The sequence below is a fragment of the Ursus arctos genome, unplaced genomic scaffold (genome assembly GCF_023065955.2).
Source record: "Ursus arctos isolate Adak ecotype North America unplaced genomic scaffold, UrsArc2.0 scaffold_30, whole genome shotgun sequence".
Lineage (NCBI taxonomy): Eukaryota > Metazoa > Chordata > Mammalia > Carnivora > Ursidae > Ursus > Ursus arctos.
In genome coordinates, this window is record NW_026622986.1 from 24,596,515 (window position 1) to 24,618,454 (window position 21,940).

The 21,940-nt window shown below is 43.1% G+C and overlaps 1 protein-coding gene across 15 annotated transcripts in view; it reads left to right on the plus strand.

Annotated features, from left to right (window-relative positions):
• The window catches only part of BEND7 (BEN domain containing 7), a 91,750-nt gene that overhangs the window by 23,311 nt on the left and 46,499 nt on the right, over positions 1-21,940 (plus strand). For all 15 annotated transcript variants that reach the window (XM_048219434.2, XM_057304599.1, XM_026479061.4 and 12 more), the window contains 4 exons: positions 2,531-2,833; positions 5,532-5,654; positions 9,327-9,592; positions 20,610-20,835. In XM_048219434.2, coding sequence (XP_048075391.1) covers positions 2,542-2,833; positions 5,532-5,654; positions 9,327-9,592; positions 20,610-20,835 — 907 coding nt within the window. In that variant the 5' untranslated portion in view covers positions 2,531-2,541. The remainder of the gene's footprint in view (positions 1-2,530; positions 2,834-5,531; positions 5,655-9,326; positions 9,593-20,609; positions 20,836-21,940) is intronic.

A 21,940-nucleotide genomic window follows, 5' to 3' on the forward strand; every position in this document is an offset into this window, starting at 1 on the left:
TGCTGGGACAGCCCACACCAGAGGCTCCCTTTACACTCTCACCTCCTCTTCTGGACCCAACCTGCAGCGTCAAAGCCGGTCTTCCACACAAACATAGAAAGCACCTGAAACTCTGTTTGTTCTGATAATTTTCAGAACTAAGAAACTCAGGTCACAAGAAAACATATGTGCTTTTAGCAGGTTCCAGAATCCTGTGACTTTCTTTCTCTCCCCCTGAAGACAGCCCTTGATCGTAGCACTCCATCTCCAGAGAGAGAGCATCCCTTTCGCTCGATGTGTCAGGGTTCGTGTGCAGAAGGAGGCTGGCTCTGACTGGAGGAGCAGGCAGAAGGCGGCCGAGCTGGCGCAGCTCTTGCCAGGGTGCCAGGAGGGGGGGGCGTGGCAGCCACCAGCAGTGCCCACTGCGATCAGCGTGCTGCAGCCTCTGATGCGTGCACGGCTTCCCTCATCCAGAAAATGGAGGAGAAAAAAAACCCACAGGAAAGAAGCTTCTTGCCCAGATTGTGCTGTTCCCCAGCCAGGAAAGTATGTGTTTGGGTGCTGAAAGTAACACCACATTTGCCTGTAGATTTCCTTCGGAATTCCTCCCGGAGCTCTTCCAGACACACCCTGTGCCATAGACATCCTGAGGAGGTCGTAAATTTTGCTGGCTCTGCATTATTTAAATCGTGCTTAGTCATTCATTCTCATAAAATCTGGAATATCACTTGCTGTTCCTGTGTTGTAATTTTCACAGGTGTTTGATGTAGAAATAGTTTCATTACAAATGAAAATATTGCTCCTCTCAAGCAGATAGCAACGCATAACAATATTGTAAATTTGGAAATCGGTGTCATTTGTGTTCACCCATGTTAGAGAGTAAAGACAGAATTAATATTTTATTACCTTTTTACAAATTGGAGATACTTATTTCAAAACAGTGTGTAAAAGTTTCCTTATGTTCTATAATAGGTCCATGTATTAATTAGCTAAATATCTAGCTAGACAACACAAAACACCTAGATTCATTATGCAGTTACCAATTCTACAGAGAAATCTGGCTTATATGATGCTAAGTGCATTAAAACATCATTATATTAAACGTGCTGTATTTATTTGCAGGAGCTGTGTTTTTCCTGATAGTTTCTGTAGGCCTTTTCTTTTTATCATAGTTTAAATTTCAAGCATCTAATGGAGTGACTGTGTGAGTCTTTTATTTTAACACCCAGATTAGAGGGGGAAAAAAATCCTGGCATAAGACTTTCACTTTAACACCCAGATTAGAGGAAAAAAATCCACTTCTCTCAATCTTTGGGAAGACACCAGCTGATGTACAATGTAAAAAGATAGGATGTTCAAAATAGCTCCTAATAGCATCCTCTAACGTTAGTATTTATGGAAAATGTTTTATATCTGTGTAATTTTAGAGTTTTCTTTAAGTAATCTTTATTAAGTACCCCCAGTGCAGTATAGAGATACCTTAGTTCAAAAATAAAATCTCCTTAGGGAAAAGGAATCTTAAAGTCATGGTAAAAGTTATGGCTATCTGTTGCAGAACAATGCAAATATTGTCAACTGTGCACTTAAAACTAGTTAAGATGGTAGGGTGCCTAGTGGCTCAGTGGCCAGTGGCTCTGCTCAGTGGAGAGTCTGCTTGAAGATTCTCTCCCTCTGCCCCTCCCCCACTTGCTCGAGAGAGAGTGTGTGTGCACGTGCACTCTCTCTCTCTCTCAAATAAATTTTTTTTTTTTAAAAATGGTTAAGATGGTAAATTTTGTTACGTGTTTTTTAACCATAATTGAAAAAAAAGAAGGCAGCATAGGTGAGTGGGGCTCTCTTCGCACGTGGTTAAAAAGTGGAGATGGCGGCAGATTTGGTCTGGGCAGGTCCAGGAAGGCGTAGTTGCGGGGATGTCTCCCCCGTGAGACAAGGTCAGAGAAAGACAGAGCCCTCTCCTCCATTGCCTTGGATGTCTCTCTGCTCCTACAGTGTCATTTCTGAAGGTGAGGCCTCCAACAACACTGTCGTACTGGGGTGCCTCCTGTGCCAACAGCCCATCCTCCGAAAGCACTACGTCCCAACCCGTGCCACATATTCTTGCTGGTACTTGCACCTGGCGGCCCGGGGGGTGAGCGAGCCAGCTGGCCTCCACGTCCATCCCAAGTGAACGTCTGAGGCAGATCCAAGCCCAGGCTTTCAGCCCTGTAGTCCCATCATGGGTCTTCTGCCTCGGCTCATTTTCTCATGACACCCTCACTCAGAGGGAATTTAAGGTATGTTCCAGATGAAACCTGCTCAGGAAAGTTCTTTTATCATAAGAGAATTTAGCCAGAAAGAAAGTCAAAATGAGATGCACCAGGAATATGATGGGTTTCTTCAGATCATAGCTAGTTTTCTTGCCTTTAATTTTTATAGATTACTCAAGTTTCTGAAAGCTTGCCTCTGGACTCAGGAATCTTTCCCATTTCCAAAGAAGGGCTGTGTTTTTTGGCAGTGGATTATTTTTCCTTCTGCTCATGTACAATGATCTCTTTGGCCCTGTTTCCATTAGGAGATGAAAGCATGGAAATTAAAAAACAAATCACAGGAATGAGAAGATTACTGAATGACAGCACTGGGAGGATCTATCAGCGTGTGGGCAAAGAAGGAGAAAAATTAAAAGAAGAACCCCAGGATTTGGATTCCGTCTGGCCTCCGCGTTTGAACTCCTCTGCTGAGGCCCCACAGAGCCTCCAGCCTTCTTCACGTGCTGCGTGGAATGAGTTACCACCTCCCAGCGGGCAGTTCTCAGGGCAGTATGGCACCCGCTCTAGAACCTTCCAGAGTCAGCCCCACACCACTGGGAGCTCCAACGGTACGGTCATTATCGGACATTGAGAATGCTCATGGGGGGGCTCGGGGTGGGCGGTTGTCCAAATGTGTTTTATTTCTAAATGTTCAGCATGGTTTTTGAGTTCAGTACATTAAACCCTCCCCTAGTCACCTGCCTTGGCTGAGTAACACAACAAGTATTAAAAAAAACATACTTGAGAAGCGAGACTTAGGCTCTATATTAGAAGTAATGATTCCTTAGTAGAGATTTTAGCCCTTTAAAAAGTGAAAGCTATCATTTGCCAACATACAGATACTTTTGTCATAAGAGCCTGAACATCAGGGCAGAAGGCTCTCCCCTTTGTCATCAAAAGGAGCTTCTGGTCATACGTGTATCATTAATACATCCTCTTGCTCACTTTTTCGCTCTTCTTCGTGATCACAGGAGTTCTGGTGAAAGGGAGGGACACATATCCCAGCGTCCTAGTGACACCTTCGCTTTTATGACTCATTCCAGCAACCGCAGCAGATGACCCTTGTTGCAGGGCTTGCCTCCTTAGGGTTGAAAACTATCCCTTGGGAGTAAAATTTCCTTAATTTAAATTCCTAAGTGTTCAGGAAAAAAAATGGCAATTTTTTTCAAAGCTTAAGAAAAAATTGATAATTTTTTTTTTCTGGACGTGTTAACTTACCATCCAGTAACCTTGGATGTTATTTCTCCCCTAAATTATATATGGATGTGCAGATCTATAGTTTTCAGAAAGAGAACAAGGAAAAGCAAGACTGCTTTTTCAGTTTCCTTGGCAAGTTAAGGATTTTCTTTTCCCATGCATTATTCCTTCAAGAAGAAGAGAACTCTTTGGATTTTTTTTAACACAATTTGCAGTAACCAGTTCAGAGCCGTAAAAACCCATCCCGAGGCACTGCGGTTGAGACAGGAGGGACCCCAAGAGACGTACGGGAGTCTTCTCTTTCTCTCAATATTGCATAAGCTAGGATCACATTCACGTGCTGGCATGCTTCCAGGTTAAGGGGACATGGCTCTTTAAAGACTCCTCCATAAAAATAAGTCAGTTCTCTTTAAAATTAGAAAATGATTTATAACAAGCTGGAAAGGGTTGGTTTTGTCCTCTAAAAATGATAAAGACAGTGCTTAGAATAGCGACTAGGAATATTCTATAAGGCCCTCCTAATTCAACTGCCATGGAAGAAATGGTAAGAGAAATAGGGGACCCTTAGGTGTGTATGAAGTTAGTTCGCCCCACAGCAATAAGTTTTGGGTGCAGAACGTTCTGTTTTCCAGTATGCAACAAGGAGGGTGGATTTACTTGGAAAAATGTTATTAATGTTAAAAGTTACAAATATAAATTCCCCCATGTAGGTTTGCAAACAGATTTTTGTGTTTATTGTTTGCTTATTTTCAGTAGGAATTCATCATATATAACTGACTACTTCGAATTCATTGAAATTATTTGCCGTTTTAAAAGTTGTAGCATCTCAGCTTGCTACAACTTTGAGTGTAAATAATTACGCTACTCTAAGCATTAAGTTGTCCGTACGTATTTCATGATTTTGCTGGGGTGAAGTTTTTTTGTTTTTTGTTTTAAAAATTTTATTTATTTATTTGACAGAGAGAGAGACAGCCAGCGAGAGAGGGAACACAAGCAGGGGGAGTGGGAGAGGAAGAAGCAGGCTCCCAGCAGAGGAGCCTAATGTGGGGCTTGATCCCATAAAGCTGGGATCATGCCCTGAGCTGAAGGCAGACGCTTAATGACTGAGCCACCCAGGCGCCCCTGGGGTGAAGTTTTTTATAGTATCCACAAACATTGCATACTGTGGAATTAAAATCACATTGAATGTATAACAAAAGATACAATTATATCCATGCCCTCGAACTTTCCCCTTGTGCCTAGGAACAACCTAAGTAACAGCAGCACGATCCAGTTCGCAGTGGTGGGGTTGGACACACGCTAGAGGGAATGCTCTATGTTCCACTATATCCTAAGGACGAGGGGACAACCTAGGTTTACTTTAATAGGATAGTTTTACTAAGGAAAAGATACAAACTTGAAATAGAGATAACGAGGCTAAAGTGAGGGAAACGTAAGACATGGGGATGGAGAAAAGATGCACGAGGATCTCCTTCACTAAGGTGGAGAAAAGCCAGCACACCCCCCGCCGGGAACCCACCGAGTCTGAGTATCGCCTCCTATGTACACTCTGCTCCCCCGGCTCTTCCCTGCCCCACACGTCCCACCCCCAGAGAGTGTCCTAAAAGTTTTAATGTCTTGACAGTTCTTAATTTGGGGAAATACTAGAAAAACTATTTCTTTCATAGTTAGACATATTTAATTTTTAATGTGAGATTTTAGAATGTGCGGCTACCAGGTTTTTCTGGAAGGCCATTCTTCTCAGAGCTCGTGTTTTTGTGCAACAGAGTGTGTGTTTCTAGTGAATGTTTATGGTGCTGTCACCTGAGATGCACTGGTGTGACACTAGGGAGGCCTGCTGGGACAGCGATCATGGGCATACGTCCGTGCAGTCTCCACCACCCCGTGAGATGCACGCACCTTACAGCGCAGAAGCCTGGATAATTAGATCAGGTCAGCCCCCGACATTCAGGTGGGAACAGGCACTGTTTCATAATAACCACACGTGCTTCAAAATGCTGTCAAGATGTCTCCCCTTTATAATTTTATTGTTGATGTTTGGAGTGTGCCATTCTTTTCTTTGATGCTTAGGAGAAGTCCCCGCCGTGAATTCGTCGGTGGGATCAAACTGCTGTACTTGTAACTGCCAGTCGACGCTGCAGGCCATCCTCCAAGAACTCAGGACCATGCGGAAATTAATGCAAATTCAAGCAGGTACCGACACAGGCCTGGGGTGGAGTCCCCTGACTTTTAATGCCTCTCTGGCCTCTTCAGTTGGGATGTTTACTGTGCTCTTAGTATTTGGTTCTTCCCACCTTGCTGCCTCTCTGGGCTTTTCCAAGCGTTCGTTTCCTCAGCTTCTGCTACAGCACGGTTTTCCTTTGGCCAATCTAACAGACTTCTCATTGCCAGTACTACTACTCACACAGTCAGGTGCACTGCTCCATAAAGTTCACTCCCTCACTCCGAGTCCTTGACACGTGTCAGTTACCTGAATTTTGAAACAATCATTTATGAGTAGGCATAGTTCTTCAGCTCACGTTCCCAATGTGCGTCGGCAAGGAGGTTCACCTCAGGACAGAAGTGTGGCTGACTCTTCTTCCCTCCTGAGGTGCTCCATTTGGGGGCTGCATGTGTGTGTCGGCAACCCCCACGCCTGTCCCCATCCCTTGTGGGGCGCAGTGTGACAGTAGGGAAGCCATGCATGTTGCATGGGTAGATTGACTTAAGGCTTATTGCCTCCTTGAGCAGGAAATAGCCCAGGTGCTAGAGGGCCCTCTCGGGAGTGTGGGATGTCCTGGCGAAGACATTCAAGAGCGTAAGCACGTGAGATGTTGCCTCTTAGGCCCTGCTGTGGCCTGTCTCCCTAAAATTCAGGATGTAGAAGCTCGCAGACACCTCGTGTCCTGTCTTTCTTAGTGACATGGTGCTTCTTTTGTTCCCCTCGTGTTAGTCAAGTGGGCGGAGGGAAGAGCCTGAGTCTGCAGGTTGGGGTCAGGGTCCCTGTTGTTCTCATGAAGCTACATGACTTGTCTACACCCAGATTTCTCATCTGGAGCTGGAGCATTGATAGCTAACTCACAGGATGGTTTTCAAAATAGAAGGAGTTAGTAAACGTAAATGAACTCTGTGAAGCACGATACAGGCAGAAACTATCTGCTTAGTGTTGTTCTAAAGACCAGGAGTGGGCTCATAGAAGTCTGGGTCACCACGACAGCGGCTGCGGTGTCTCATCTCTACCAATGGGAGGAAAAATGCAACTTTTTGGTCACAGGTCCAGAAAATAACACAGCATTTCGTTAGGGCCTCCTCTGGTGAGGGTAGACTGCTCCTTGAGCAGGAAATAGCACAGTCGTACAGGGTCAGCAGTCCCTTGCCTGCGCTGTGCAGACTCAGGAAGGTCATGGTTCAGAAATCGTCCTTGGTGCCATTTAGTGAATTCTAGTAAAATTGTAACATGCGGTGATGTGGTTTTGATCTAAAAAGCTTAATACTTAGACACACCCATCACCCAAGAGCGCAGGAGAAGAAGGTGAGCGAAAGGCCCTCCGAAAAGCGACATCGAATTTTATGTGCTGAATTTGGTTTCAGCCCAAGGAAAGAATAAGCATTTTGGTCAGGCCAGTAAGCGTTTAACTCACCTTGTTCCACCACAACAACCTGTGTTCTCACTGACCTGGCAAAAGTTAACCTCTCTTAAATGAGGAGCACAGAAGGAAAGGCTGCTTCCTGATGGACAGATTCTTTTCTCGGAGGAAGAATTTGTTAGCACTTAAGAAAATATGCATGTGAAATTCTAATGATTTATTTTGTTACTTAAGCTCCTTACTACCGAAATGGCAAACTACAAATTGCAACCATTTAAATCCCTGACTGAAGCCCTTTTGGAATCTATTAAGTAAATGCCACTTTGTCACCGTGTTTTCTTTTCTGAACCTTTGCAGATTAGGGCGATAAATGATTCCAGAGCTTGTAGGAGAGCAGAAAGGATAAACTGAAAAAAATTACTCTTCTTTAATTTCCTTAAACTTAAGAATCTGTGTTGCGTGGGTAGATTGACTTAAGGCTTATTGCCTGTAACACGTAGATTTAAATTATACTTAGAAAGTTTCACCTTTCACCTTCACTTGAGGGAGAAGACAAGGAATATGATGAAGCGATAAGATCTGGATATAAGAGACGACAGCTGTGTCTAGACTTGCCAACGGAGGAGAAAAAAATCAGATAGTCCCTGTGTTCTTTAAACCCAAAGCGTTTTCACTTTTACTTTAGAACAGCGAGGCTTAGAGAGGTGCGAGTCCTAGACCATTGAGGACTTCTTCCCCATCCATTTGACTTTGGGTGTGGAGACCTGGCCCTGGGTAAAAATCCAGAGAAGAGAGAACAGTTCTCCACTCAGGCTTGTACACTGGAATCACTTCAGGAACTTTAAAAAGATCTCAGTGCCTGGGCGCCACCCCTGCAAATTCCAATTCAGTTAGCCTAGGGTAAGGCTGAGGCATGGGCTTTTTTTTTTTAAAGCTCCCATGGTGATTCTAACGTGCCGCCAAGGTCAAGCACCAACGAGCAGACTAATAACTGCACAGGTGGTTAAAATCCTGTTCAAGGCTCCTATGCAGGGCAAGTAGTTGGTTTCTTTCTTTCTTTTTTTTTTTTTTTTCATTTTATTTTTTTTAAGTAATCTCTGCGCCCAACATGGGGCTCGAATTTACAACCCCAAGATCAAGAGTCGCATGCTCCACCAACTGAGCCAGCCGGGCGCCCCAAGTAGTTCTTTTCTAATACTTACTTATAAATTTCTTGCTAGTCTAGAGATGCAAATACCAAGTTCAAAGTATAAATATCCTGTATTTGCAAACTGATAGGAAATGATCCATATTTATGTGCATTTAAAGATCTTTAGTTTTCATTTGGCTTCTCTCTGTAAAACAGCAGGCATGTCCTATGATCACATTTAGTAAGCCATATTGATATATGAAGATTTAAATAATGATGCCATATTTTTCCATAACACTTTCCATCAGAATATTTCTAAATGGTTACCAAACATGACTGGCCAGAGTACATCTGTGAAAACTATACTTACTATCCTTGGTTTCCCTAAGTGTGGATTCAGTACTGGTACTTGGTCTTTGTTCAGTGCTTTTCATCTTAGAACTCCACCTGTTTCTGGATTTTACTGGTCTTCTTGACTTGCGCAGAGCTGTGTCCTTCCTATTTTTCAGCTACCTAAAACCATGGTGTGGACGGCAGCCTGGCCAGAGTGCAGTCGTTGAGTGTAGTGCGGTGGAGATAGTTTGTGTGTGGACAGTATGGGTTTGTGAGAAGGAGTAACTGGCCCTGATAAATGACTAGCAGGCTTTGCACACGTGCATACCAGTCATTCCAGACTCATTCTTTAATAAATGATCGTCATTGCTCAGTCTCAGTCAGTTTTGGTGCCTGTAAATTAATCAGTTTACCCCCAAAGGACGATTAGAATATTCCTGAGTTTGGTCTACCAGGAAGCACGGACATCTACCCCTGAACTTACGTTCTGAGTTCCCATTTCTATAAACATGTCCTGTGACTTGTAAGATCACGCTCGGATGTTTTCCTGCGGCTCGTAATCCCTTCCTTCCATGGAACCTAGCAGCCGCAGTAAGTGTGATTATTTACCAGCATGGGGAGCAGAGTTTTCTCTGGGTTGCTCTTCTGCGTGTAGAACTCGAAAGCTCTCCAGAGACATTTGGTGACCTGTAGTTCCCCCAGGAGATTGACTTTGGTCTGCTTCCTTGCCTGAACCCTATTTCGGTCTCAGCTTGTAGAACATGGAGATAGACGGGTGATAACTTCTCCTAAGTTAGACTCAGGTGCTTGTACCCTATTTTTGTTCATTCTTCGCAGTTGGAACCCAAAACAGACAACAACCCCCGATTTCCCTTATATGCTCCCAGCGAACTGCTGTCTCGCGCAAGAGAAATAAAAAGAAAAAAGTGCCCCCAAAGACCGTTGAACCTCTGACTGTGAGGCAGAAGCCTGGCGTGTTAGAAACGGAGAAGAAGACGGCCGGGGCCTCAGAGCAGCCTGGCCCCCAGGCGGCCGAACCCCCCTCAGCCGGGGAGAACCGCATGCTGGGATTCGGCATTGTCCTCGAGTCGCCTGCCTCAGATGTAAGTTCATGTTCTCAGGATGCTGACACCAAGCTGATGTCACTTGCGGGAATTTTATAGCATTCATACACTTTCCCCTTAACTGGTTCTGCCCAAGAATGCTAGAGAAACTTGCAAAAGACACGTGGGAACGAGGGAAGGAAGACTATTAATGATTTCCTTGCCTAGAATTTTCTCTTCCCCAAATCTTCTACCTTCTTTTCTTGAGCCCCTGTTCTTTATCCCTGCATGAAGAAGGGTGATGGCGTAAATAATCTGCTCACTAATTTCTTTAACAGTTTTAATTCTGAAGTGGCCGTTTTCAATTTCCTCAGTGTAGAGAGCTAAAAGAACATAATTAACTCCTTTGTAAATGGGCATAAATGAACAGAGCCTTACAGATAAGGTCACACCTTTCTAGAAACACAAACTAATAATAAAAAAAGAGCAGTAGTGCTAATTCTATTTTATAGATGCAAACCACACTGCTAATTAGGTTGCAGTGCCATGCCATTTACTCTGTGTAATGATAGGTTAATGTGCTGCAACAGTTTTTCTATTTTAATTTCATAGCTAGAAAGTTGTTGCAGTCCCAGATGTTGCATGACATCTAAGATATCCATCCGACTAGCCATCTTATGGCCATATGACCATAAACTAATGTCTTTAAGAATGTGCTCTCTCTGCAACTGCATACTCTATTTACAGTATCTTTATCTAAGTACATTGATGCGAACCCCATCTTGTTGGGGGAGTTCTTAAAATAAACAAGAGTGAGTGATCTATTATTATCAGTTTGCATAGGATGAGAATCCTGCTGAGAACACCCACGGGCCTATATGGGATCGGAGTTTGGCCCTACCTTTTAAACTTTAAATAAAAAATAATTGCTATTTTTAAAAAAGTGTTCCCTTTCAAATTGCAGAAAGGCAGTTTGCTAGCATGTATCCACATTGGGTATTTACGAAAGGGAGACTACTTTTTTAGACTTGAAAGTCATTTGAGCTTTTATCCAGTCCTTAGTGTGAAAGGGTTTTCTTGTTTTTGTTTTTTACCTTTGAACGCATGCTAAAATTATTAAATGCAGTTCTTCCCGACTCAGAACTTCACTTTAAAAAAGTCATTAATGATGACCATGTTCTTGGTCATCCAGCTGATTGGATTATATCATATGCTTATTGCAACTAAGGCCCTGATTTCAAAACCCAGCTAGATCACATATTTGGAAACAGAGGTGAATTACTCCACGACGCAAAGTACATTCAGTCTTACGCAGTTTTTGTAATACTTTGATATTTTTTCTTGAACTTTCTAAGTGTTCTTTTCAGAGAGACATGAATACAACAGGAGCAATCACTTGAGTTGTATAAATCATCTCCTGAATGGGTCACTCTAATGCTAATAACTGAACTTTCTCCTTCCTTTATTTTTAAGCTCCAAATATATTTCAGAGATACATTAATGAAGATCTAATAAAGGCCTTATGTACATTAATAGAATAGAATTTTACCAATATCAGCATTATAATTTTGTTTATCTGCCAAATAAAAAGTAATTGCTTTTTAGTCATGATTATTTTTGCTACAAGGGCTGTTAAATTTAACAAAGCACATTCAGATTATCCATGAAAACTCAGTTAGGTACTGATGATCTTTGACCGAAGAATAACATGCTTCTAAGAGCAAAAAATATAGAGAGATAATTATCTTTACATTATCCAGCTGATGTGCCCTTTGATTCATCTGTTCAACAGGAACTTTAACGCGCCTAGAGGTCTGTGCAATGAACCCCATCGCTGGGTGAGGCAGTTTTGTCCACAAATAGTGTTCACTGGCATTAATGACGTTTCCAAGGCCCCTGGGCAGGGCAGGTGTCGGGGATAGGGGTGTGTGGATTGACTCCCTTAGGTAATGGAGCCATCAGTTCGAAGGGATCCAAATTTGGGCGCCCTTCTAGTCTTTATTATTTCTTAGCCATGGTCCTTTTTAAAATTGGTGGAAGTTCAGAGGCGAAAACAGGAAATACATAATAATTTTGTAGGAATTGTTCTGTAAAACGGATTTGAGAAAACGTAATAGAATTGGATATATATAAGTGGATGGGAATTCTGTAGTTGAAGATGGGCCCTGGGAAGTACCCAGCACTGGGGGGATTAGGTCCAAAGCTGCTGGAACGGCTGTGCGGGCAGCATTGGTAGCAGACGATGCTACAAAGGTAGGATGGGGCCAGGTAGTGATATGCCCTAAATATGCCATGCTGATGCCATTGACCTTCACCTTGTGGGCACTAGGGAGCCATTGCAAGTTTCAAGTAGAGGAATGATCATACCTGTGTCTTAAAAGAGTGGAAAGTGGCACTGCCATGTGGATGATAGAGATGGAGAGAAGAAAGTAGAGACAAAGGGACCAGGAGGAAGACAGTTACAGTCGGTCGGGTATGGGAGGGTCTATTTGAGCAGTGAGCCTGCAGGAAGAGAAAGGAGGCAGTTAGGAAGTGCCCACACAGAGCACTTGGGGGCTCAGTAGAAAGCAACCCCCACATTTTTCTCTTGGAAAACCAGGTTAGGTTCTCGGTTAACTGAGGTAGGGGAAACAAGGGCAGAAGCAGGCCTTCACTTCTGGATGGGAAGCACAAGTAAGTTTAGTATTGCAAAATGGTCCTTAGATGTTTGGAGGGCAGGAGAAAGATTAGAGCTAGAAGCATCGAGAAAAAGACACGTAAAACCTCTGCTTTCATTGCTTCGTTAGGTGTAAAACTTCACATCAATTTTTTCTAATGCACAGTGTATTAAGTCCTCTGTTTTGCACGGCAACTTTTTTTTTTTCATTTTTTTTTTTTAATAATGATTTTTTATTATATTATGTTAGTCACCATACAGTACATCCCCGGTTTTCGATGTAAGGCTCGATGATTCATTAGTTGTGTATAACACCCAGTGCACCATGCAATATGTGCCCTCCTTACTACCTGCACGGCAACTTTTAGTGTCACCCCAATACAGACATGTCTAGTGGCCATGCAGGGCCTTGCAGGGAGACCACTCATCATCTGAGCGACAACAGTGACCCCTACTCAGATGGGGAAAAACACTGCGCTGTCATCAAAGCCAACTGCACTGTCCCCGAGAGTGTTGTACACACTAAATGATAGAGAGCATGTGGGACTGTCCTTCTGCAGTGCCCGGCACATAAAGGGTACTCAATAAATGTGATTTAACCTGCAAATGACAAAGCGTCTGCATTTGCATGAAGCACAATATACAAAATAAACTTTTGAAACTTCCGGTCTAGGGCTCAGCTTCAATTAGAAACCTCTCTTCACCTTAACTCCCATTTCCTCATCCTCTCCTCGCTAACCCCTCTCCGGACTCCTGGCCCGGGCTCCAGCGTACCAGTTTTCTTTTTTTTTTTAAGATTTATTTATTTATTTGAGAGAGAGAGAGAGCACGCATGTGCATGGGAGTGGGGGGAGGGCCACAGGGAGAGGGAGGGGAAGAGAGAGAGAGAGAGCACGAGCAGGTGGGGCAGAGGGAGAGGAGAGAGAGGATCCCAAGCAGACTCCCCGCTGAGCCTGGAGCCCAACTTGGGGCTTGATCTCATGAACCTGAGACCATGACCTGAGCCAAGACCAAGAGTCAGATGCTCGACTGACTGAGCCACCCAGGTGCTCCCAACATAATTCTCTTTTATAGAACTTTCTATACTAGTCTGTAATTATTTACGTGATTTCCCCTCCTTCCAGGAAGGAACGCCAGTTTCTCCAGGGCAGGGGCTATATGGTAATAGTAGTACTTGGGTACCACCCTCTGCTCAAGAATTGATCGCTTCCATCCTCACTCTCTGAGGAGTCATTACTGTCCTCGGAGATGAGGACACTGTGGCATAAAATGCATGAGGGGCAGAGCTGGTTCTGACACCCAGGTCTGCAGTGGCCCATACCCCCGAGTGACACCCTCCGGGGTCCGTTCTAGCTCTCTTCCTGTACCGGACCGCACTCGGTAACCAGTCACAGGATGATCGTTGTATGAGGAGAACCGGAACGTTGGACAAAGGCACTTCCCTGTGTTTACTTGGAAGGTTTAGGAGAGAAGTGAATGGTTAAAGATGCGGCCTCTGAAATCAGGCTGTTTGGGCAGGAAGCTGAGCCGGGTAACCCCTCACCTCAGTTTTCTCTCCCTAAAATGGGAATAATGATGACGCTGACCTCTTAGAACTGGCCTGCTTGGAAGAGTTAAATGAAGTAATCTACGTGAAGCACTTCGAATAGTTCCTGGCACATTTTAAACACAACAAATACTGGTTCTTTTTAAACTTTAGCAGTCTTAGCTAAGTACCTTATAGGGACAAACAGAAATGTTTGTTAAATAAACATATAAATGAACAAATACACATGAATAAATAGTGTTTATAAAAAGAGAGTGGCCAGAAATGTTTCTACTTTGGGGCAGGATTGTTTGATCCTTTTTAAATTAGCACATTAAAGAAAACTCAAGCCTAAGTTCCACGGAAGCCAAACCAAAACCAAGTTTCAAATTTAAATACAATATTTCCTTCTTTCTTCCACAACTCCACGCTCTGCCGGCACTCAGACAAGGCGGGCATGAATTTTTTGCACTGTTTTTCCTACTTAGTTGGATATAGTAAGTTGTGTTTTTCAGGGTAGATATATGCACCCTAAGCTTGTTTCATTGCTGCTTTTTGTTTGGCTTGTTTTTTGTCTTTGGTGAAACACTCAGGTCAATTTTTAAAAATATATTTATGAGGGGGGTGTCTGGGTGGCTCAGATGGTTGAGCGTCTGCCTTCGGCTCGGATCATGATCCCAGGGTCCTGGGATCGAGCCCTACATCGGGCTCCCTGCTCAGCGGGGTGTCTGCTTCTCCCTCTCCCTCTGCCTGCTGCTCCCCCTGCTTGTGCTCTATGTCAAATAAACAAATAAAATCTTTTAAAAAATGCATATATATATATAATATATATATATATTTATGAGGGGCGTCTGGGTGGCTCAGTTGTCTGAGCGTCCAACTCTGATCTCAGCTCAGGTCTTGATCTCAGGGTTGTGAGTTTGAGCCCCGCGTTGGGCTCCACGCTGGGTATGGAGCCTACTTAAAAAAAAAAATATATATATATATATATATGTTTATGATAATTTTTAATAGAACACTTTTTTCTCTTTATTGGAATTATTGTGAATATTTTCCAGTAATCCTATATTATCCGGAATTAAAAGTTATCAGAAGATAAATCTATGGCTACCCATCAACTGAAGATAATTTCATTAATGTTTATACTAAGTCCTTCTTCTAAAAATAAATAATTTAAAATGTATTGCTGCTCTCAACAGAAGTAGCTTCTGAAATCAGAATCTATTTTCTTCACACCTTCTTAGCCCAATAAATACATCATCCACTGGACACCAGTAGAGCAAATCAGTCAAGCAGGCCACTTGATTCACTGACCCTCTGAGCCTCAGACAGTATATGCTTGAGAGTGACGTTCCAGGGTACACTGATTGGCTTCATCTCTAATGAGCTGGATAATCGTAAACAAGTTACCTGGCCTCTCCAAGCCTTAGTTTTTGCATCTGCAAACTGGGGATAATAAAATAGTCACTTCTCAGGGTGAGGACCAAGTTAGAAAAATCCACTTCAGGTGGGTTAGCCTAGGGCCTGGAATACGGTGAGTAGCGAATACATGTGAACAACATCACCATTTTCCGGGGCGTACCTAAATGAATGAAGTAGTCCTTGCCCTGCGAGGAGCACAGGAGCAAAACACACAAGCCATAGTAACGGTGTAATAGGACACAAGGTCTAGTCGCAGCAGTCAGAATATGGCAGGGGAGCCTGGAAGAGCAGCACTGGTCCTCTGCCGGGAGGGTCAAGGACAGGCTCTCCGAGGGGCAGCTGCACTGAGTTAGGATGGAAGAAGCCAGATGGCAGTGGCTAAAATCTTATATCTTCAACATTTGGGCTCGTATATCTTTAGCATAATTCAAGCCATAGTGCTTAGAGTCATTAATTTACCTCCTGAGGAAGGAAAAAGCTAAAAACCTCTCTAGATGACTTTGGAGTGTCTAATTATGCAAGTGCATGGTGAAATTTCAAGGGGCCAAGTTGTATTGTATTTTCTATAGTTAAATGTTTGTTCTACCAAAATTTTGTCAAATACAAAATCTATAAATAGGCTTGGCCCTTTAATGACTGCTTGTCATTTTTATCCAATTCAACCTTAAATAGATGCTAGTATATAGACTGTGATAGAACTTTTGCCTGAGTGTTTTTTACTTACTACAGTGCATCCACCTTACGATCGAGTCTTGATGTAGTACCTCCAAGGTGGAGACCGTGGCCCATCGACTCTGAGAGTCTCAGCTCCCAGCAACACCTGCTACGCCAGGCCTGCCTTGCGATCGGTGTTTCCTCATGGGTACCCAGCTCCCTGGCCATGCTTATGGCATTGCATTGAATAAATAGTAATAGTGGTTCCTGCTAAATCTACCTGGAGCAGACCTGAGCTATAGGAAATGATTTCAGTTTTTCCCAAACAGAAGCAGATCAAATTTGTGAGCAAAATAAAATCCGTTGTGAGGCGGTTTTGTGGTTTTTTTTAAATTTTCTTATTCATAAACTAAAGCTCATTTTCCTAGAAATACATCTAACATACTGCAAAACAAATACTAAATGAGAATAAAGGATCATTGTATATGAAAGTATTAGGAGCAGAAAGACTAAATTCATGGTCTTTAAACAATCTTACAAATCCTGTTATGTGTTTTCAGCCCCCAAATCAGTTAGTCTCATTCCACAGAATCCTGCCTTTTCATCCATGGTTTTTTGGTTTTTTTCTTGAGCCAGTCTGAAACTTAACTAGCTAGCCAGTGGAGTATACCAACTATGTGTGTAACTGATTAATTTGCAATTGAAAATCTGAGGTTAATGTCCAGTACGAATATTCATGCAGTTGTTTTTTACTCTTTAACCAGGGACCACTTTTAGCTATTTACATGCTATACTATAATTTGGCATATCTAATACCTTCTGGAAAGTAGCCTCTATCAGAATTGTTCCCTCTGTGATTAATTGATAGGATCTCTTTAAAATTGTTTTACATATTTTTCTTTAGATTATATAGGGGAATCACATGATAACGCTCGCTCATAGGGCCTGAAGGGGAAATCTTTTAATTTACCTGGTTAGGGGATTCCCCCACCCATACTAGACCTTGACCCCAGCTTCTACCAAGCAAAGGAAGGCCTCAACTGAAATAAGGAGAAAGAGGATAGTTAATGCCCACAGGCCTGGGTCCAAGAACATTTTTAAGGGTCGTTATGACTACACGTAGTTTTTGCCTTCGGAACTTCCCCTGTCAGTATAAGACATGATGTCACTGGATAAGGAAAATGCAACATTTGTTATGCTCTGGTGCTAAGTAGCTGCAGTTCCGAAAATGGGCAAGACATCCATGAAAATCCAAATTTATGACACGAATTCAGACTCTTAACTCTTAAGATGAGGACTCTAAGTGTCATAAATTCCGCCCCACACTTTGGATGTCATCCTTTAAAGATCGAACTACCTCAGTAAACAATAGAATCTGTCAGTTAGTGTATTAGCAATCTGTCTGTGCTTGAATAGCCGAGAGTGATGCTGTCAGAGGAAGTCTCGTTTGTAAAATGAGATTCATTTGGAATTGTGTGGTTTCTATCACAGCCATCCACAGTAAGCAGAGAGAGCTCCCTCAAACTAGCACTAGTAAACAAAAAGAGGAGGTTCGACGATACAATTGGGAGTTTTAACCCGTTTTTAAATATACGTACGGAGTTATAGCTCGTTACATAGTAGTAATGCACGGTGATTTTATTTATAAAATGGAGAAAATCAGAAGGTTTTATAGTGAAAATTTGAGATTAGACGTAGCATCAGCTCTCCTTTCCCAAGGAGCTAAGAAATCTGCATAAGAGCAAGGGCCTGGAGAGCAGGAAGGCGGCAAATAGGAGTCACCTTTGCTCTTGCTGCTGCTGCCACTGCCTCGGGTCCTAAAACTGACTTCTTTGTAAGAGGCTCAGAACCGGGGAGTTCACATTCCTTGACCTGGTGAGAGTACTTCAAAATAACAGCCTTCGTCCATCAGTAGGAAGTGGACCAGGAAGCCCTGACAGCTTCCGCATTAGGACACCGTCTCAGGAACCAAGATACTACACGATCCCATAAGGAGTCTCCTGGCTCCACAGAAGCCTTCAGATGCTTAGTTTGAGGAGTCGCTGCCAACGCCACAAACAGCAACCGCGTCTCTTGTCTCCTAAATCCTGCCATTGGCCCTCATAAAATGCTATCCTGTCCTCTCCCGGACCCCGCTCACCCCTCATCCCTCACCAGCCAAATGCTGCCTAGTGCCCTGAACCTCTCGTGTAGCATTTATCACTTTGAACTTCGTATAATAGATATTTACGTATATCTCTGAAGCTCCTTGCACGTGGAGGTACACACACGATACATATGTATTGACTCCATCAGTTCCGTGTTCTCCAAGCAGTCCGCTCCTTGAGTGAGCACAAGTGCTGCCCCAGGGAGACAGGTGCGCTGAGCCACGGCATGGCAGACTCTCAAACACACTTCCTTTACATTGCACCAAAAGGTCTCTAAATCAATATTATTTTTGAATGAATGAATTTTGAACGAATTCTTACATAGTGTTTTGTTTATTCTGATGATACCTATTGGGCAGTGATGGGGCGTTTGGCTCTCCAAGTACAAAAGAGCTCATATTCTCATGAGAAACAGAAACTCCCAACCAAAAAAATGCAGTGCAGAAAGTGCTGGAAACGTAGTCCATAGAAAAGACTGAGTATGTGAAGAAAGGAGTGGCTCACTTTGCCTGATGGCTAGATCAGGTCCGTGTTCCTCAAACAAGGGTCAAGTCCTCCAGGGTGAGTCCTGGGCCAGTTCTGGGAGTCTCAGGTCGGGGGCTGAGTCTAAGCATCTGGTTGATGGTATCCGAATTAAGCAGGGATATAGGAACAAGAGCAGTTGGTGTCTTCCCCTTTTGACTCCTGAAAATTTCAAAGCTTCTATACCACCTTAGCCCCTCACATAGCTACAAGCAGCTGCTTCTGTAAAGTAAATTGGGATTCCTTTTTTTAATGCTTTTAAACGATATAGCGCACTTAGCAAAAATCGGAGATCAATTCATTTAAAATAAGGTCTAAATGCAGCCATTGATATGCACAGCAAAATTCTGATTATGAATAAAAATTCATCTTAGATGATGATGGTAAAAATCTCTCCATCTAATATTTCCACATGGACTCATTCAACAAATACACGTTGAGCACCCGGTCTGTGACAGCTTCTGTTGCAGGAGTCGGGGGGCACAGCCTCCGGCTCCCAGCAACGCCCCAGTACACTGTTTACCAGCAGGAGGACCCAAAACTCAGCAACCAATCTGACAGCACTCTTCATACAGTGATATTTACCGAGCATCCAGGGACCAAAAGTTGAAAGGCAAAGTGAAGCAAGGGAATGAGATGAGTTTGTGGGTGATCCAGTCGAGAATAACATTTGGCAAGGGCAGGGCCCAAGCTTCCCGCATCATCTGAATCACTTACGGTCTCGATACTCTGACTAGCGTGCTAGGCATTGTGAGAAGCACTAGGACAAATAAAAGTAATAATTCCTGTCCTCCAGGAGAAAAACTAATCCCAGATCCTCTTGTTTCTAATATGGTTTTTAAAAATACAAAGTAATATCAGGTTTGCAAAGTGATAAGTATGAGTATCCAAGAATCAGAGGTTGTAATACATCTTACTTAAGTGAGATTTCCTTCTTTTTTCCTAACGAAAGTTTACCAACTGCATTTCTTCCTATTAAAGTTATTAGAGTTACCATGTTATAATCAACAGTAAATGACTAAATAGCTTAGATTATGACTAATGAACTTTTATCTATTCACGAATTTATTGAGTACCTACTATGTGCCAGGCCTGAAAGATACAAAGTCTGAGTTTCGGGCATCGGGAAGGGCCACAATCTAATAAATAACTATACAGTAAAAGATGCAGCCATATGAGTATGTCACATAAACAACAGTGACAGAGTGCGTGGCCACCTCCACGGGAAGGAAGGTGTTAGCAAAGGCTTTGAAAATCAAGTGTTCCCTGAGTTGCCAGAGGAAAAGACAAGCTGTAAGCATCCACGGAGTGCTGATAGACAGTATATTTTTACCGTCTGAGCTCATATCCTATGCAGAGTCCAAGTTGAGAGGTACCTTCCAGGTCTTCTGCTCCGGCATCCCAGGCAGATAATCCGTGACGGGGAAGTAGGCTGACCAGTGCCTTGGTTTTCGAATGGTGCTCTGGGACAAGGCTTCAGAGTCTCCTCCCAGAAGTAGGGGTAAGAGGCAGAATTAAACTGCCTGGGGCACGTGCTCATCATTTCTATTTATTTTATGGATTAGTTTCCATAAGTTTTCACTGGAAAAAAAAAATACAGCCCCACAGCTGAAAACCACTGGCAGAGTAAAAAGAGTATAGACCTCTGGGTAGCCCCATATTCATGTGCTTATAGGCAAATGAAATTACTTCATGTAGGAGAAAGTAATCTGTCACATGTAATGCACTGAGTACATTCAGATTATTTTGAAGTCATTTTGTTATGATCTCATTGGACCCTAGTTCCTTCATTTAAAAAAAAAATGAGGGTATTTCACCTAGAAATCTCAAGCCCCCTGTAGCTCTACGGTTATACGAGTTTGTGACGATCTGCCTTCCCTTGACTGGTTCTGAGGACAAGAATGCATTTTCGTCATGCTCCTGTCCGCTGCTTTCGAAGAGACTTAATGCTGGAATTAGAGCATCTTATTTTGTGAGTAAGAACCCATCACTGGTTTTATAAATTGCAAATGCTGACACACAAAGCCGAAACCGCGTCGTTTGTAGGATATGGACAGCGCAGTAGCTAGTGATGGTTTTTTGTTGCGCGGATGCCTGAAGTCAAATGCTTCAAATGTTGCTTTTAATGAAATATTTATGTTCTTTTGGTAGCCAGAAGTGCAACTTGCTGAAGGCTTTGATGTGTTCATGCCTAAGTCGCAGCTGGACTCTATATTGTCGAACTACACTCGCTCAGGAAGCCTTCTGTTTAGAAAGCTGGTGTGTGCATTTTTTGATGACAAGACTTTGGCTAACTCCTTACCCAATGGGAAGCGGAAAAGAGGACTCAATGACAACCGGAAAGGACTAGACCAAAATATTGTGGGTGCAATAAAAGGTTGGTCTGCGTCATTTCATTTTATGGGTTCTTTGTTGAGCTTTGCCTTGATTTCATAAAGATGCAGCTGAAACTGTAGTCACCTAACGAGAGGCTCGTTTAGTTTGCCCTTGGCAGTTGACCCACTGGTGTGGCTTTGGGGTAAGAACTCTGTAACTCAGCACCCCAAATACCACTGGACTTGGTATTTCAAGGTGACGTTGGCTTGTTAAAATCATGATTTCAGAGCCAGTTTGTTCTGCTGCTGAACCAAAAAGTTTTTCCTTAATTGTCTCTCCCTTTTTTTAAAAAAATTTTATTTATTTATTTGACAGAGAGACAGGGAACACAAGCAAGGGGAGTGTCAGAGGGAGAAGCACGCTTCCTGCCGAGCAGGGAGCCCAACGCGGGGCTCGATCCCAGGACCCTGGGATCATGACCCGAGCTGAAGGCAGACGCTTAATGGCTGAGCCAGCCAGGAGCCCCTTTCCTTAATTGTCTCTTAAGAAGAAAGTACCTTTCCTCTTAGTAATTGCTAAGAACTTCATCAAAATACGATTTTGACTTAAGTTTTTTAGTTGTAAGTAAGAATAAGGCTATGGTGCTCTTTGGAAAATAAAGGAAAACGGTTCTCTCCAAAGTTCGAAAGTTGCTTTACCTAGGTCATGACTTCTAAAGACATTATAGATGTCAGTGAGCCCACTGTGAAGCCAAACTCTGCGCATCTCCACCCATTCCTGGCCTGCTCTGCTCCCTGTGGTTCTGTGTGCGGAGTCATGCGAGTTACGTGCAGAGAAAACCGTGAGTCTGTCCCTCCCACTTGGCACCGTGAACACACACCCGAGCTCTGCTGCGTTCCGATAGCCGTGCAGGTGCACGTCTGAGTAGCTGTTCATTTATATCCAGTTCCACATCCTAAACCTATTTCTTCACTTTAAATTGTCCTTATGTAGAACTCTGATAAACGTGATTCCAGGTAATAGAAGCCCTTAAATGTTATTTTCAAAAAAGAATGTAAATGAATTCTCAAATATAAACACAACTACCATGAAAATGGAATTTGAGATCAGGCCTTAATTTACACTCGAATTGCTGATAAGGACGTTCTTCACTGCCTTAGTCCCTG